This window comes from Hyperolius riggenbachi, chromosome 7, assembly GCF_040937935.1.
Source record: "Hyperolius riggenbachi isolate aHypRig1 chromosome 7, aHypRig1.pri, whole genome shotgun sequence".
Taxonomy (NCBI): domain Eukaryota; kingdom Metazoa; phylum Chordata; class Amphibia; order Anura; family Hyperoliidae; genus Hyperolius; species Hyperolius riggenbachi.
In genome coordinates this window covers 291,213,197-291,230,943 of record NC_090652.1, presented here as the reverse complement: position 1 = coordinate 291,230,943, position 17,747 = coordinate 291,213,197, and the positions used below count along the sequence as shown (strand labels likewise).

At 44.2% G+C, this 17,747-nt stretch overlaps 2 protein-coding genes across 3 annotated transcripts in view; one reads left to right on the top strand and one right to left on the bottom strand.

Annotated features, from left to right (window-relative positions):
- Window positions 1-17,747, bottom strand: part of MAP3K19 (mitogen-activated protein kinase kinase kinase 19) — a 61,867-nt gene that overhangs the window by 2,280 nt on the left and 41,840 nt on the right. The window contains exons 12-13 of the mRNA XM_068245931.1: window positions 17,570-17,707; window positions 10,850-11,547 (exon numbers count right to left, since the gene is read on the bottom strand). Of these exons, the coding sequence (XP_068102032.1) occupies window positions 10,850-11,547; window positions 17,570-17,707 (836 nt within the window). The remainder of the gene's footprint in view (window positions 1-10,849; window positions 11,548-17,569; window positions 17,708-17,747) is intronic.
- The window catches only part of CCNT2 (cyclin T2), a 79,597-nt gene that overhangs the window by 58,641 nt on the left and 3,209 nt on the right, over window positions 1-17,747 (top strand). Inside the window, exon 10 of one of the 2 annotated variants that reach the window (XM_068245935.1) lies at window positions 8,678-8,724. In XM_068245935.1, the coding sequence (XP_068102036.1) occupies window positions 8,678-8,712 (35 nt within the window). In that variant the 3' untranslated portion in view covers window positions 8,713-8,724. The remainder of the gene's footprint in view (window positions 1-8,677; window positions 8,725-17,747) is intronic. The other variant, XM_068245934.1, reaches the window with a different exon arrangement.

The following is a 17,747-nucleotide window of genomic DNA, read 5'->3' as shown; positions in this document are numbered from 1 at the left end:
TAAATCTAACATTTTATGATGGACCACAGGTTTTCAATGGGGTTTAGATCTGGTGAACAAGGAGACCATGTCATTAGTTTTTTTTCTTTTATACCCTTTCTTGCCAGCCACGCTGTGGAGTACTTGAACGCGTGTGATGGAGCATTGTCCTGCATGAAAATCATTTTTTCCTTGAAGGATGCAGACTTCTTCCTGTACCACTGCTTGAAGAAGGTGTCTTTCAGAAACTGGCAGTAGGACTGGGAGTTGAGCTTGACTCCATCCTCAACCCGAAAAGGCCCCACAAGCTCATCTTTGATGATACCAGCCCAAACCAGTACTCCACCTCCACCTTGCTGGCGTCGGAGTCGGACTGGAGCTCTCTGCCCTTTACCAATCCAGCCACGGGCCCATCCATCTGGCCCATCAAGACTCACTCATTTCACCAGTCCATAAAACCTTTGAAAAATCAGTCTTGAGATTTCTTGGCCCAGTCTTGACTTTTCAGCTTGTGTGTCTTGTTCAGTGGTGGTCGTCTTTCAGCCTTTCTTACCTTGGCCATGTCTCTGAGTATTGCACACCTTGTGTTTTTGGGCACTCCAGTGATGTTGCAGCTCTGAAATATGGCCAAACTGGTGGCAAGTGGCATCTTGGCAGCTGCACGCTTGACTTTTCTCAGTTCATGGGCAGTTATTTTGCGCCTTGGTTTTTTCACACGCTTCTTGCGACCCTGTTGACTATTTTGAATGAAACGCTTGATTGTTCGATGATCACGCTTCAGAAGCTTTGCAATTTTAAGAGTGCTGAATGCCTCTGCAAGATATCTCACTATTTTTTACTTTTCTGAACCTAAGTCAAGTCCTTCTTTTGACCCATTTTGCCAAAGGAAAGGAAGTTGCCTAATAATTATGCACAGCTGATATAGGGTGTTGATGTCATTAGACCACACCCCTTCTCATTACAGAGATGCACATCACCTAATATGCTTAATTGGTAGTAGGCTTTTGAGCCTATACAGCTTGGAGTAAGACAACATGCATAAAGAGGATGATGTGGTCAAAATACTCATTTTCCTAATTCTGCACTCCCTGTATATCGTAATTGTTATCGTTATTGATGAAAAAAGATATATAACTATTATTTGTCCTTTCTGGGTGAACGATCCTCAGTGATTTAACTGGGCTAGACATTGGAATGTGTAGTATCCCCGACGTGAATTTAATTTTGTATAGAATATTTTGCTGCTATTTGATCATGTGACCTGGAATTGGGTCATGTGATTTCCTGTGGGTGGGGTATAAAGGTGTCACTGGTGTGGGGTGTGGCACACCTGAGGAAAGGCTACACTCGAAACATGTTGTGTGCCTCTGTATGCTGCTAATACAGATTTTTTCTTTTTCCATGAAATAAAATGGTTACCTGTGGAAAGGGAAGTCCTGGATTCCACAGAGTCTTCGCGGTCCTTCCGCCGTGCCCCCAGTCCTTCCCCGTTAGTCATTTAACTCACTGGTTGTATAAGTTGTCAGGAGGCATTGAAGTACTTGTGTCTCCAAGTGCTTCCAAAGCCCTCTAAGGACTTCCGGAAGAAAGGAATTTTTATGGGGGACAGCGGCGGACCGAGGAGACAGAAGGCGCTATGGGATCCTGAACCTTCCCTCTGCATAGTGTGAATGCACCCTAACTTGTCTATGATCAGAATACACTTTGTGATACTGCACTAACTTTAAGCCAGTGCAATAAACGTATGAAGTGGGGAAGATCTAAATGGTTTGGGATTGGTCCACTTACAAGCTGCAAAAATGGGAATAAAAGGAACATGACATTTACATCAACTTGAAATTATCTCATTTATAATATTGGCTGCTGAGCTGTAGAATATAACTGAACTGAGCATGGGGCATATATTGTATGAGGGGTCTTTAGTGGTGGACTCCTATTGGTCTTCAGAAAAAAAAAAAAAAATTGCCCAAAATGATAGACCTTCAATTGTTTTAGCAAACTTGGGTCTTGATACAGACACTTGTACAGCATTTGACCTGTAACTTTTTGAAAAAAGGATTAACTTTAACCCCCTCCCGACCGCCTAACGCCAATCGGTGTCAGGAGGCCGGCAGCCCCAGGACCACGAAACGTCAATTGGCGTCAAGTCCTGGGGCGGGGTTTTGCAGGAGATCATGCGCACCGCTAGGAGACTGTTAGACGGCGAAACCTCCATCTATTTACATTGTACAGCGCTGCGATCTACGGCAGAGTTGTACTGGGGACAGCTGTGTCACTCGGCTGTCCCCTATAGAGTCTCAAGAGTGATTGGCTCTCATAGCTTGATCCCTATGGCAGCCGATCACTGTCATTGGCTGGCGGGGAAAGGGAGAGAGGGGAAAATAAAAAATAGGGCTTTTATTTATAGCGGGGGAATCCAAAGCCGAATCCCCTGCTCTGTGAAAAAGCGGTGTGACTGCCTCGATACCGGTGGAGTAGTCCACCGGGGGCCCCTGATCTGCCATCCACACCTCTCCAGCTCGGCTAAGTATCTCGGCTACCCTATTCCTCTGTGGTTCACGGTCTATCACGCTTGGTCTTACTCAGATTATCTATTTGGTTCACACTACATGAATATGGTTTATGACCATTTTTAATGGTTATTGCTCACCATGCTGCTATGGAACTATTATCCATTCACTATATTGTTGCACGATCTGCTTGGGTACTGAATCCGGGTTTTGAGCCCAAGGGCGTTCTAACAGTGAGCACCTTGGGTGATTGTTAATTATAGATTCTGATTGATTACTTGGATAGTGAGGTGATATGCTTTAAATATGTCATTGATTATTATCTTACATGATGGTATGGCTTTTCCTTTTTAATTTCAGCTAAGATTCACGCATTATTAAAAAATTGCATGACAGTGCTTGGCCTCCACATATATTGCTATGATGTACACTGTTGAAAAAAATTGGATGTCAGCCAGTCTTGTCATTGGTCGTTTTTTACGGGAACTCTGTACTACTTCAAAATATTCCAATGAATGTTTATTAAAAAAAAGAATTTGCGTGTAACATCTGAAAGGGGATGGGGTTTTGAAATGTTGTAATTGGGTCTGACTTTAATGCCATATTCATAGCATAGTCCCTTTTTTGGAAGCCCTGTCCCTCTTTCCTCCTCATTTGTCCCTCTTTCAGGACCTTGTCCCTCTTTCTATGTAAATCTATATATATTTCTCTACTAAAATGGGTTTGATTGACTCAACTTTATTCCCATCCTTTAAATTGATATATTACTAATTTTAAAATGTTACTATAAAGGAAAATTAACCAGGATAGAAAGGACGAGTGTGGTTTGAATTATAAAACATATATTTTTCTTATGAAATCTTTATGGTATGCGTGACTAGGGGTTGTGGCGGGGCGTGGCCAGGGTTGTAACAGGGGCGTGGCTTAAGTGTCCCTCTTTCTCATCTCAAAACGTTGGGAGGTATGCATATTAAGTGAAAAAAAATGAAATCGTCCAACAAGGAATCACTTATTTAGCTTACCTATCCTGTTGTTTTTTAGTGTTCACTGTCAGATGTAGGAGAAATGTAATATGATAAAAAGAAAATATTTCTGTTGGTCTCCATCTTTACTGGTTTTTTCTCCCTGCCTTACTTCTGCTCCCTCCCATTTTTTTCTTATTTCCAGCCCTCTATAAATTTTCCCTACCTACTGCCACAGCTTACTGTCCCTCCCACAACAAACATACTTCAGGGAAAAAAAGGTTCACTATATATTTTTGGGGCACTGATCAATTTTTGGCCATTTGTTTGTTTTTGGATGTTACAATCCACTTTAACAGCTCAGACTTTTACAAGCTAAGTGTCTGCTATACATTAAAGGGAATCCAAGGTGAAAGGGATATGAAGGCTGTCATGTTTAGTTTATTTCAAGTAATGGGCGGGGTTACTTGCATCCCACTGTTCTGCTATGACTGACCTCTTGGGCAGAGTTGTGGGTGGGGAAAACATTCAACTCCTGCCCTAAATCTCTCAGCTTAACCTCTAAATACCTGTATAAATACTTTGCAATACATATAAACAAAGCAGATCTGAAAGCTGGTGTCCTCAATTCTCACACTGCTGTCTTCTGTTTAGGTCACCACAAAGAGTGGGTGAGAGACTTCACTCCTCCTTTATTTGCATTGTAGCACTTTAAGGCCTCCTTCACACCAAGCCGCTGCCTTTTAGGTGATGTTAAGGTCGCATAACGTGCCCCTAACGCAACGCATGGTGGTGGTGAAGTTGGACGTCAGATTGAGCTGCGTTATGAAGGCTCTTGGTGCTATCCTGGGAAGTCTGGATTTTTTCAATGATTCGAAATTGGATCATTGAAAAGATCCGGAACTTTGAACCGAATCTTTGAATCATTTTACTAGGGAAGCAGGGGGTGCAGCAGAGTGAGAGGTGCAGGAGAATGAGGGCAAAAATTTTAACAAAAATTTCATCCGGTTTTCTTCCATCCTATAAGTTCCAAAATCTATTTTAATGTGCTCTGGCTTACTACAGCACGTTCTACTATCACCATCTCTGTAATAAATCAACTTATCTCTCTCTTGTCAGACTTGTCAGCCTGTGTCTGGAAGGCTGCCAAGTTCTTCAGTGTTGTGGTTCTGTGATGCACCTCCCCCCTCCAGGCCCATCTCTGCACACTACCTGTGTGTTATTTAGATTAGTGCAGCTTCTCTCTGCTCTATCTTTTACAAGCTGGATAAATCCTCCTCTGAGCTGGCTGGGCTTTCACATACTGAGGAATTACATACAGGCAGAGCTGTCTGCACTCTGCAGGAAGAAACAGCCTGACACTTCAGTGGAAGATAGCTGCAGGGGGAAAGAAACACACAAATGATCTCTTGAGATTAAAAAGGAAGGCTGTATACAGCCTGCTTGTGTATGAATGTATTTTCTATGTGTGGACATACTGTACATCAACCTACTTCCTGTTTTGGTGGCCATTTTGTTTGTTTATAAACAAACTTTTTAAAACTGTTTTTAACCACTTTTAATGCGGCGGGGAGCAGCAAAATTGTGACAGAGGGTAATAGATGTCCCCTAACGCACTGGTATGTTTACCTTTGTGCGATTTTAACAATACAGATTCTCTTTAAGGGTGCTAATGGGGAAGGAAGAGATGCAGCAGGAAGATTGTGCTTGTGCACAGAAGCTGCAGTTCCTGTTTCTTCCAGACATCCACTGTGAACCGAATCCTTCATTGTGGTGATCCGGATGATTCGACTCACAAAAAAGATCCAAAGATCCGAATCGTTCATGATCTGGACAACACTACAGTGCAGTGAATATTAATTAGCCTTGTGGCTAGTAACAATAGCGGACTCTCCCCTTACTGATCATGTGCAAACAGTCTAACGCAGCTAAAACCACCTATAACTCACAACCTGCTGCACTTTCTTTGAACGTGCAGCGTTACATTTAACGCAACGTTGGCACTGTGAACAGCCCATTGATTTTTTCATTACTGTGAGTTGGGCTGCATTACAGGCTGCTCTAACGTGCGCCTGTAACGGCCCACTGTGAAAGCAGCCTAAAGGTACATACACCCATCCAACTTTTTTGAACAACTTGTCATCTGACTTGTTGTTTGAACGACAAGTTGGACATGTGTACGCACTGTAAAGCGACTGATAACAGGCGGTTTGTCCGATTTCGCTCAGCGGATCAGTTGGACTGTCATTCAAATGACTGTTATGCTGGAAATACACCATACGTTTTTGTGGCAGATAGTTCGATTAGATAATTTACGACATGTCCAATCTTCTTTTGGATTGTTTTTCTGATCGATTTCTCATAGAAGTGAATGCAAAAAGATAAGAGAATCGAAAGGAAAATCGAGCGGAAAAAGAAATCTAAAATCAATCGGATGGGAAAAAAAAGCCATTGTGTATTCCCAGCATTAGGTCTGTATATGTGTACAAATGACTTTTAGTCATTTGTCCAACTAACAGAAGTTCAAGCAACAAGTCGTTCGATCAGTCATTTAATCTAGTCAATTGTTCTATCCAGTCCATTATCAAGTTGATTAAACGACATGTAAATTAGCATATCAGCCGCTTTGTTGGTCAAAGTGTACATGACAACTGAACGACTTGTTGTTTGCACTACAAGTCGTTCAAACGACAAGTCAAACGACAAGTTGTTCGAAAAAGTTGGACGTGTGTACGCACCCTAATTCCCTCTATCAATGATTGGAAGTCCCTCCACTAGGAGTGGAAAGTTTTTGAGTCCCTCTGTCCTTTTTAATTCAGGTCAAGCTAGAGATGAGACCAGCGCATGTATATTTTACATTACATACATACATACAGCAGAATACTATCTGCTAAAGGATTTCAATTTTCACCAGGAGTGATGCTGTGCATGTAGATATCCATCTCTCTCCTTCTCATAGTCTCATTTCTTTCTCTTATTTCTTTTTCTCTATTCTCTCTCTGGTCTGTCTGTCTCTCACTTTCTCATATACATACCGTACACACGCACGTATGTTATTCAAATGAAGAAATATTAAGTGCTATCTGCATAACACTGATAAATGAAAAACGTAATTTAAAAGGTTGTATGTTCTACTTTCGTCAAAATTTACACGTTTAATATTTTATAGAAAATAAAATCTCTCAGGGCCCGTTTCCACTAGAGCAAATCTGCATGCGTTTCCTGCATGCAGATTCGCATAGACAATACAAGTGGATGGGACTGTTTCCACTTGTCATGATTTCTGAGCGTTTTTCTGTGCAGAAAAAATCTGCACTGTAGAGCCATCAGAATTTGCATACCGCTATGCGATTTGCATACAATGTATTTAATATGGAATTCGCATGCGGTTTTGGTATGCAAATTTTCATGCGACTTCACATGGAATCAATGGAAAAGCACACAGGCACTGCCATGGTTAAATTCGCATACATCGTCATCCATGTGAATTCGCATGAAAATTCGCATACAACCACATGCGAAATTCGCATCCGCATGCAAATTTTTGCCGTGCTGATTCCCACCGCACAAGTGGAAACGGGCCCTTTTTTTTTTTTTTTTTTTTTTTTTTTTAGGTTTAGTATTACAAGTTCTTGTGTTTTTTATTTGGATCAGTCAGGACAATATTAAATATCACATAAAAATGTTATATTTTATGGCTATGGAGAGGCAGGAATGGCTTAGATACAGGGTCTAGCTGTCTGTCACCATGTCTAGGCACTTTGCTCTTGTCATAGACTTGTTCACAGCAACTTGTTCACAAAGGAGAACTGAAAAACTGAACTGTTCTCATTTTGTTTATAATTTAAAACAAAATATATAATCTTTAGCAATAAAGCCCAATCCATTCCCTTTAATGTACACCTGTCATTCTAGCATGATGGATTGCTGTCTAAAAGTTGTTCCTCTGATTTAGTTAACCATTTTAGCCGCTTGGACGTGATTGTCACGTCCAAGCAGCTGCTGTTGCGCTGCTGCGCACTCCCCTGTTGCCCCATTAGCCCGGAGATCCATGAATGGGGACATAGTTCCCATTCATTGATCTAAGTCCCTAGTAGAAAGACCGACCGCTTCTTATCAGAAGCTGCGGTCTTTCTGAGCAAAAAAGTCGTCCTTATACTTCCTGTAAGCGTGCTCGCCTACAAGATGGAATTACAAAAAAATGACTGTGGCCAAATAGTAAAACTACATCTACATACCTTTTTTTATTTTTGGTTTTTTTTTTCACATAAAACACAAATTACATTTAAAATTAACGGTTTAATATTAAAAAAATGTACAGCTTGAAAAAAAAAAGGAAACGTACATAGTTACATAATGGTCTAAACTTTTTTTTTTTTTAATATGCATGTCGAGATTATATTACTAATAGGGACATAATCTAAATGGTGTAGTAACCGGGACAAATGGGCAAATGTGGGGGTTTTAATTATGGTAGCATGTATTATTTTAAAGCTATAATGGCCAAAAACTGAGAAATGAATTTTTTCTATTTTTTTTCTAATTTTTCCTGGTAAAATGCATTTTAGAAAAAAAATTCTTAACAAAATGTACCACCCAAAGAAAGCCTAATTAGTGGCGGAAAAAACAAGATCTAGATCAATTCATTGTGATAAGTAGTGATAAAGTTGTTGGCGAATGAATGGGAGGTGAAAATTGCTCGGATGCAGAAGGTGAAAAACGACTGAAGGCTGAAATGGTTAAGGTCCATCCATCAGTCACTGTATGGGCAAGATCGCCCATGAGACCTATAGAGATCTGACTGAAGCAGAACAGAGGGATCTGTTGCCTGCCTATACACTGCAGACAGCATGAAATGTATCAGAAATTGACCCAGCGCCTCCGCCATCTCCCTGGCCTCCACTTCCCATTTCTCCAGTATAAAAATGTCCCCTTATTGCCCATGCTTTATAATATCTCACCTCTCCACTGGCACGATTCCCGGCCTCCTGCTATCACTACCACGTCCGTCGTCACCGTGAGCATCTGTACCATGTGGTACCTGGTGCGCGTGATCACACATGCATGTCACATGTCCCCTCTGTCTTTTTCACTGATTGTCACGGTGTAGGATGTTAGGATGTTTGTTGTTTTATTACGGATTATTGTTGTTGTTTTTTTTTTATGAAGTTCATTTTATTGGTGTAACACAAACATTTACCTTTTTTTTTTTTTTTTTTTTTTCAGATTGTGTTGCAGTGTTTGATCCTCGGTCTTCGTAACACCAGGTCAGTGTAAGTCTGTCTATCAGGCTATTGTTCTTTGCTTACACTTTTTTTTTTTTTATTTCCTTGGGACAATACACCTTAAAGCGGACCCAAACCAAACATTTTTTAATTGAAAATATTTAGTTGCACCACTCTGACACATACAAAGATAAATAAACACTCCTTCAAACCTATGATCATTTCAGTGCATGCTTTTCACCCTTCTCTTTTCATAGCTAGGGTTATACTGGGGGCAGCCATTAGCAATTCCTCCATTGCTGGACACCATCTACTCCACCACTTTGCCGGAAAAATCCCGGCAATTTGAAAGGAAGGGAGGGGTTCCTCCAATAAATGTAAAATATTTTATATTTGTCATCATGCAGCTGAAAAAAGTCTGCTATTTATTATTATAATTTAGAAAATAGATTTTATTTCTGAAATGTTGTATTTTTAATTTGGGTCCACTTTAATGGGAGGCCATTCATGAAACCACCAGATACTATAGATGGGGACTTTCTAACCACTTTACTCAAGTTACTGTTTTCTCTGCTGTAAAACTTCTATTTGTCAGTGCCTGGAGTAGGACCGAGATATACCTGACCTATACTGCCACAAGGGCGAGCAACTGGGGTTACTTGAAAGCCAAATTACCAGCACCAATTTTTTTATTTTATTTTTTTAGAGTGAACCCAAGTTGAGAGGTATATGGAGGCTGCCATATTTATTTCCCTTTAAGCAATACCAGTTGCCTGGCTGTCCTGCTGTCCCTCTGCCTCTAATACTTTGTCATAGACCCTGAACAAGCATGCAGCAGATCAGGTGTTTCTGACATTGGCCCAGTGCACACTGAGCGGATCCGCCTGTTAATCCGTGTGGCTAATGTATATGAATGGGCTGGTGCACACCGGCGGTTTGAGGTTTTTTGCAAACCGCAAACATGCCTCCTGCTGCACGTTTTGCGGTTTGCAAAAAACCTCAAACCGCCGGTGTGCACCAGCCCATTCATATACATTAGCCACACGGATTAACAGGCGGATGCGGCCGGTGGATCGCATCCAAATCCGCTCGGTGTGCACTGCTCCAAATATCTGCACTCCGCACCCAAAACCGCTAGCGTTTTGTGGATCTGCTAGCAGTTTTGGTGTGCACTGGGCCATTGTCAGACCTGACAAGATTAGCTGCATGCTTGTTTCTGGCATTATTCAGACACTACTGCAGCCAAATAGATCAGCAGGGTTGCCAGGCAACTGGTATTTAAAAGGAAATAAATATGGCAGACTCCATGTCACACTCACCTCGGGTTCATTTTACCTGTGTTTATGCATAGTTGTAAAATGCCTTGTCTTCCTTAAAGTGAACCTTAACTGACTAATTAAAAAAAGTTTCACTTACCTGGGGCTTCCCACCCCCCCCCCCCCCCCCCCCCAGGTCCCTGAAGACCTCCTGTGCCCGCGCCATTACTCACCGATTATCCAGTCCCCCGCCGTGGCTTGGTTTTGTTTTAGGTGTAGTGTGACTGAGCAGCCCTGGCCACGCACATCCTTGATCGCGCTCCCGTCCCTGTGGCCGGCCCTGCACATGCACAGGACAGCCACAAAGATGGGAGCGCGATCGAGGATGTGCGTGGCCAGGGCTATGCACTGGCTTGGCGACTGGCCAGTTGCCAAAACGAAATTGAGCCACAGCGGGGGACCGGATGATCGGTGAATGATGACACTGGCAAGTGGTAAGTGAAACTTTTCTTGTTTGTATTAGTCAGTTAAGGTTCACTTTAACCACTTCAGTACCAGTGGTCTATGGCCCCTTAAGAAACAGAGACAGCTGAAACAAAAATACAGGGCCTGCCCGCATCATGCCGCTACAGCCGCTTGTGCTGTTCTCCTGTCACTGAAACTCCCTTGCTCTGCCGTCGCCATGACAGCAGAGATCTGTGAGCTGGTCAGGAGCCGATTTCATTGGCTCGTGACCCTGTGATCAATGAGACACTGTCTCTGCACTCTGCCACAGTGTGAAACCAGTCTAAAGCAAAGTGTGGTCACACCAAATATTTAATTTAGGGGTTTGTGCACTTTGCAGGTTGGTAGTGCAATTAGCTTTTTATGAAGTATCTTAGAAAGTATCTAAATTTTAGAGTAATCTTCCCCCTTACCTTGTCAGGCACGAGTTGACAAAATCTCTGGCTCTCTTTGAAAAGTGGTCGGGCAGAGTTGGCATGAGTCCCCTCTGAGCGGCGATGTAGAACATGGCTGCCAGCTTATTCATGTGTGCCAGCGGAGGCTTCCCAGTCGCCATCTCAAACACCGTACAGCCAATACTCCATATGTCTGACTTCTCCCCATGCCCAGACTCGCTGATCACCTCTGGCGCCATCCAGTAAGGCGTGCCATGCATGGATTTCAGCATCTCTCCTCGAGTACCGTTCATATTTAGCCCATTGAGGCGCTTGGCACAGCCAAAGTCAATGAGTTTGATGACCCCGTTGGGCATTAGCATGACGTTGTTTCCCTTGATGTCTCTGTGAACCACTCTGTTTTTGTGCAGATAGGCAATGCCTTGCAAGATGTGGGTGGTGTATTTGCTCATGACGGCTTCCTGTAGCGGTCCAAAATGTCGTAATATGCTGGCTATGGACCCCCCGGGAACAAACTCCATAAATATCGTGACTACATTGCGTTGCAGACAGGTGCCCAAGTAGCCAACGATGTTGTCATGCTTCAGTGCCTTTAGAAGGTCCACCTCTTCCTGCAGCTTTTTATACTCCTTCTCTGCCACGGCGGGGTCTGAACCGTGTAGCATCACCTGTTTAGCAGCAATCAGCTCTCCTTGGCTTGTGAGACCGCAGTACACCTGTAACCAGATTGGAACAACGTATAATGTAACCAGCGAGAGCCATATTCTATTATGCAGTGCCAAAATTGTTTAGTTGAGTAGAATAGAAAGTGACTACATAGACCTATTTATAAATGTTAATGCAGATGTACAGTACAGACCAAAAGTTTGGACACACCGTCTCATTCAAAGTTTTTTTCTTTATTTGCAGGACTATGAACATTGTAGATTCACACTGAAGGCATCCAAACTATGAATTAACACATGTGGAAGCAGGGTCGGGCCGAGGCATAGGCTGGAGAGTCTCCAGCCTCAGGGTGCAGTGTAGGAGGGGGCACACAATTCATTCAGCTGTCATTCCTAATTGTGTATGAAGCAGAAAGAAATAAAAGGGGATACATAGCAGTGACTGCAAGCCAGATAACTAGAGATTAAGGTGTTGGGGAGGTTGTGGGCCCTGTGGCCCTCTTAGTCTAAGAGCAATCAGTGTGTGACGGCTGGGGTGGGAGGGATGGAGGGGCGCACTTTAGTGTCTCAGCCTTGGGTGCTGGAGGACCTTGTCCCTGCTCTGTGTGGAAGTATAGTACATAACCAAAAAGTGTGAAACAACTGAAAATACGTCATATTCTAGGTTCTTCAAAGTAGCCACCTTTTTGCTTTGATTACTGCTTTGCACGCTCTTGGCATTCTCTTGATGAGCTTCAAGATGTAGTCACCTGAAATGGTCTTCCAACAGTCTTGAAGGAGTTCCCAGAGATGCTTAGCACTTTTTGGCCCTTTTGCCTTCACCCTGCGGTTGGGTTCAGGTCTGGTGACTGTGGAGGCCAGGTCATCTGGTGCAGCACCCCATCACTCTCCTTCCTGGTCAAATAGCCCTTACACAGCCTGGAGGTGTTTGGGGTCATTGTCCTGGTGAAAAATAAATGATGGTCCAACTAAATGCAAACCGGATGGAATAGCATGCCGCTGCAAGATGCTCCGGTAGCCATGCTGGTTCAGTATGCCTTCAATTTCGAATAAATCCCCAACCGTGTTACCAGCAAAGCACCCCCACACAATCACACCACCTCCTCCATGCTTCACAGTGAGAACAAGGCATGTAGAGACCATCCGTTCACCTTTTCTGCATCACACAAAGACACGGTGGTTGGAACCAAAGATCTCAAATTTGGACTCATCAGATCAAAGCACAGATTTCCACTGGTCTAATGTCCATTTATTGTGTTCTTTAGCCTGAACAAGTCTCTTCTGCTTGTTGCCTGTCCTTAGCAGTGGTTTCCTAGCAGATATTCTACCATGAGACCTGATTCACAGAGTCTCCTCTTAACAGAGTGCTGCTAGAACTCTGTGTGGCATTGACCTGGTCTCTAATCTGAGCTGCTGTTAACCTGTGATTTCTGAGGCTGGTGATTCGGATGAACTTATCCTCCACAGCAGAGGTGACTCTTCGTCTTCCTTTCCTGGGGCGGTCCGCATGTGAGCCAGTTTCTTTGTAGCGTTTAAAAGTGTCTCCAAGTGCAGTCTCAGAAACCATCAAAGTTTTTTTCCCAATTTTTCAGACTGACTGACCTTCATTACTTAGTTATGATGGCCACTCGTTTTTCTTTACTTAGCTGCTTTTTTTTCTTGCCATAATACAAATTCTAACAGTCTATTCAGTAGGATTATCAGCTGTGTATCCACCTGACTTCTCCACAATGCAACTGATGGTCCCAACCCCATTTATAAGGCAAGAAATCCCACTTCTTAAACCTGACAGGGCACACCTGTGAAGTTCATCAAGAGAATGCCAAGAGTGTGCAAAGCAGTTATCAAAGCAAAAGGTGGCTACTTTGAAGAACCTAGAATATTACATATTTTCAGTGTCACACTTTTTGGTTATGTACTATACTTCCACATGTGTTAATTTATAGTTTGGATGCCTTCAGTGTGAATCTACAATGTTCATAGTCATGAAAATAAGGAAAACTTTGAATGAGAAGAGGTGTGTCCAAACGTTTAGTCTGTACTTCAAGTATTTCAAGAACATGTGATCAGGCGATAGGTGTCTTAAATGTTACCTTTAGGCTCTGATTGCTCCCTGCTTTATCCCACACAAGGAACGGGTGACAAATGTGGCCAGAAAATTACCTAGTCACTAATCCTCTTCTCCATGAGAAACTTTACACAAGAACTCTTAACCCTAAAGGGCTGTACACATGCCTGACTTAAGCTGGCTGAGGTGGCCGATAACGACTGCCTAGGCCGACAATCCGGCGTGTGTACAGCAGCTACTGATCCCATTGTTCATGCCCCCCCCCCCAGAGAAGTAGCTATGGGTGGGCAAGGGGGGTCCCTGGGCTCAGCACGGCCGATGCACCTCCACATGCATGAGGGGCGGCTCACTGGTTGCCCAAAGTGCCCCTGCTTCTCTCCCTCCCTCTGCAGAGGAATGCAGAAGTGTTAACAGCAGCAGAAAAAGGAGAGCACGTCTGGCTATTTAAAGGGGCACACATCTGGCTATTTATAGGGGGGCACTGGCACACCTTACTATCTATAGGGGGGCACATCTGGGTATCCAAAGGCTGGCACATCTGGCTATCTGAACAAGGGAAGGAGGCACATTTAGCTATCTAAACAGCATTTTTACATTTTACTCCACCCATGAGCACGACCACATTCTGATGCATGGGCACGCCAATTTTGTGTGTGCAAAAACCGGGCGCTGATAACCCTAGCTATGCCTCTCTCCAAGCCCAAATCCCCCCCCCCCCCCCCCCACACGTGCCACTTGTCTGTCGTGTTCCCCCCCCCCCCCCCCTGGCAGAGCAACAAAGCATGTCGTCGGCTACACGTATGTATGCAGAACAGCCCAGCGATGTCCCCCAAGGGGATCGGGTCCTTGGCCCCGATGGGAGACAGTTGTGTTTTACGTGACCGAAAAGGGTTTGGTGAAGCCTCTTCTGAGAATCTAGTGTGTGTACAACAGCTCCCAACCTGGAAGGAGAAAGGTATCTGGAGGATGTAGAGGGGCATGGAGCAAGTCGCCATCTGGTGAGTGGATTCACAAGAGGGGGAACCCAGCTGTGTATATCTCTAAGGTGGTGGCACCTCCTGCTGGAGTGCAGCACGGGATGCTGATTGTGTTTTTAAGAAAGCAGTAGTTTGTACTATGTGCGCACTTTATTTGTTGTTTTAGGATTACTTCCTGCATTGTGGCAAGGTTGTGAAAGAACCTTCATTGTTAAATAACATAATTAGGCAGGTGTCTCCCTCCTCTCACCAGATAACACAACTAAGCAGATGTGTCCCTCAAATGAGACCAATATGCAGAGTCCTCTTTCTGAACTTGCTGCTGGTTTTGTAAACTTAATATTTAAATGATCTTTCAAGTTCAGACACGTGCAGAACAGACCTATATTTCTGGAAATTTTGCAAGAAAGTGGAAACTCACTTTTTTTTTTTTTTCTTGTCGCGGATCTAATTTAGTGGCTGTGTGCTCAATCATGTGTGTGTGTTTTAAATCACTAGTGTTGCTCCTTAAAGGGGAACTGCAGCCTAAACAAACATACTGTCATTTAAGTTACATTAATTATGTTAATTAGAATAGATAGGTAATATAATCTCTTACCCACCCTGTTTTAAAATAACAGGCAAATGTTTGTGATTCATGGGGGCTGCCATCTTTGTCATGGGGGCAGCCATCTTTTTGGTTTAAAGGAGGTGACAGGGAACATGAGACACAGTTCCAACTGTCCTGTGTCCTGATAACCCCTCCCAGCTGCACGCGCTAGGCTTCAAATGTCAAATTCAAAATGTAAAAAAAAAAAAAAACTTGGGTTCCCCCTCCAGCTAGTTTCATTTAAAATCCGCTTGCGGCGAGCGGGGAATGCAGTTCCTTGCGTTCCACCGCTCGGCACGTGACTTCCTGCAGTGCTGCCCTTTGTACTTCAGTGGGCGGCATTGCAGGAAGTCAATCAGCGAGTGGTGGAACAAGGAAATGAGCGAGCTACCCGATTGCCGCAAGCTGATGATTTTAACAAAACTAGCTGGAGGGGGAGACCCCCCCTGCTGTGTCCACTGCCCCCCTTCCTAGCTGCTACCCCCTCCAGGCAAGACAATCCGGGTCTCCCTCCGTTTTTTGTGTGCAAAGTTGCCTGTGAAGAGGGAGATCCATTTTTGTACTGTCTTTAATTGTCCCTGCATGTATTTGGGGTCCGTGAAAATCCTGCAAATCCAGGCTTTCCATTCAGTCGTGGTGTTTTTTGTTTTTTTTTTAAGTGTGTGAAGACGGATGCTATTTTTAACATTGGTATCCGTGGCACCGGTTTTGGTCCGGGCCAAAAAACGGAGCCACGGATACGTTTTTTTAACCTGCTGAGCGGTCTGGACGAGCTCAGCTCGTCCAACACCGCCAGAGGCTGCCGCTCAGGCCCTGCTGGGCCGATTTTGATGAAATAAAAAGCAGCACACGCAGCCGGCACTTTGCCAGCCGCGTGTGCTGCCTGATCGCCGCCGCTCTGCGGCGATCCGCCGCGAGCAGCGGCGAAAGAGGGTCCCCCCAGCCGCCTGAGCCCAGCGTAGCCGGAACAAAAAGTTCCGGCCAGCGCTAAGGGCTGGATCGGAGGCGACTGACGTCAGGACGTCGGCTGACGTCGATGACGTCACTCCGCTCGTCGCTATGGCGACGATGTAAGCAAAACAAGGAAGGCCGCTCATTGCGGCCTTCCTTGTTTATTCTGGGCGCCGGAGGCGATCGGAAGATCGCCTCCGGAGCACCCTCTAGTGGGCTTTCATGCAGCCAACTTTCAGTTGGCTGCATGAAATAGTTTTTTTTTTATTTAAAAAAAACCCTCCCGCAGCCACCCTGGCGATTTAATCAGAACGCCAGGGTGGTTAAACAAGTGTGAGCCGACCCTTACTCTCCTCTGCCTGTGTATGCACTACCTGCCCTCCTCCCAGTCTTCAGACACTCGCACCCAGCTCTGCAGTAGAAGGTGCATTGTCATCAGCAGAGCTGGTTTTTTTGTATGGATGGATTTCAGAAGCTGCTGTGCTGAGTGATTTTTCTCAACTTCTCAGCATGAGAAATATTGGCCAATCAGAGAGGAACAGAGTTGTGGGAGGGGAAAACTGTAGGGAAAGAGGTTTCGGCCTATCAGGCTGCATTACTTATGTCTGAGGGGAAAAGGGGAGGAAAGTAAGGTAGAATAAAAAACCCAGCATGCCCTGCAACTTCCTTTTGTGGGGCAGATGTACCAAATAGGAGCCAGGGAAACTGGGGAATGATGTTTTATGGAGAAGGAAAGTAAGAGTGATTTTTTTTGATTGCCTGGTTATCCTTTTTCTGGTTTACCAGATAAAAACAAAGAATTGATTTTATGCCCGACAGTTACACTTTACAGTGAAGCTGTGATGAGAGAAATGAGCTGCAGTAGTTTGTTCCCTGACTGTCCTCATCCTTTCACTGCTATACCGCATTGAAGCTCCACTGTGAAAAATGGGGCATATTTACCCTTAAAGTGGCCATACATCAGATTATGCGCAGATTTGACCAAGACAAATTTATCTCTGATCGAATCTGATTAGAGATAAATTTGTCTCTAATCAAATCTGTCCATACACTACAGGCCGATTCCTGTCCGATTTCAGCATGAAATCATCAGGTAATTGGCTGAGCTGCTGCATCCACCCGGCCGCTGCCCCGCCATGTATAAATGTATGTAGTGTGTGTGCATTTATACATTACCTGTCCTGTAGCAGCTTCCGCACGCTGTCCGTCCCATCTCGCCTCGTCGCTCATTTGCAAATTGGCCGCTGTACCGCCACGCACCCAACCAACTTCGCCCCCAACATCTGGCAGCTTGCGTGATCAACCATACGGCCAATTTCCGTCCCAAAATTGGTTGCTTTGTCTGACGGGTATGCTCTTGGCAACACCAATTTTCTTCCAATTACATTATAATAATCGAATTGAATGGTCGATGGCTGATGTATGTATGAATTGGTTGGTTGGTCAGCTAATGTATGGCCACCTTAAAGGATATAATGAAAAAGTTACCGTTCCATATGCTCCTTTCCCCAGCACCTCTCCCTTGACCCAGTGAATGGAGCTGTCGCTGGTCCTAAACTCTGAGTGGTTTTCCCTGTGGGCGGAGCCATCTGTGTTGCTGTCACTCAGGCTTGTATGCTGGCTAATCTGTAAAACAAAAGGAGCCAATGGATGATTAGTCTTTGAT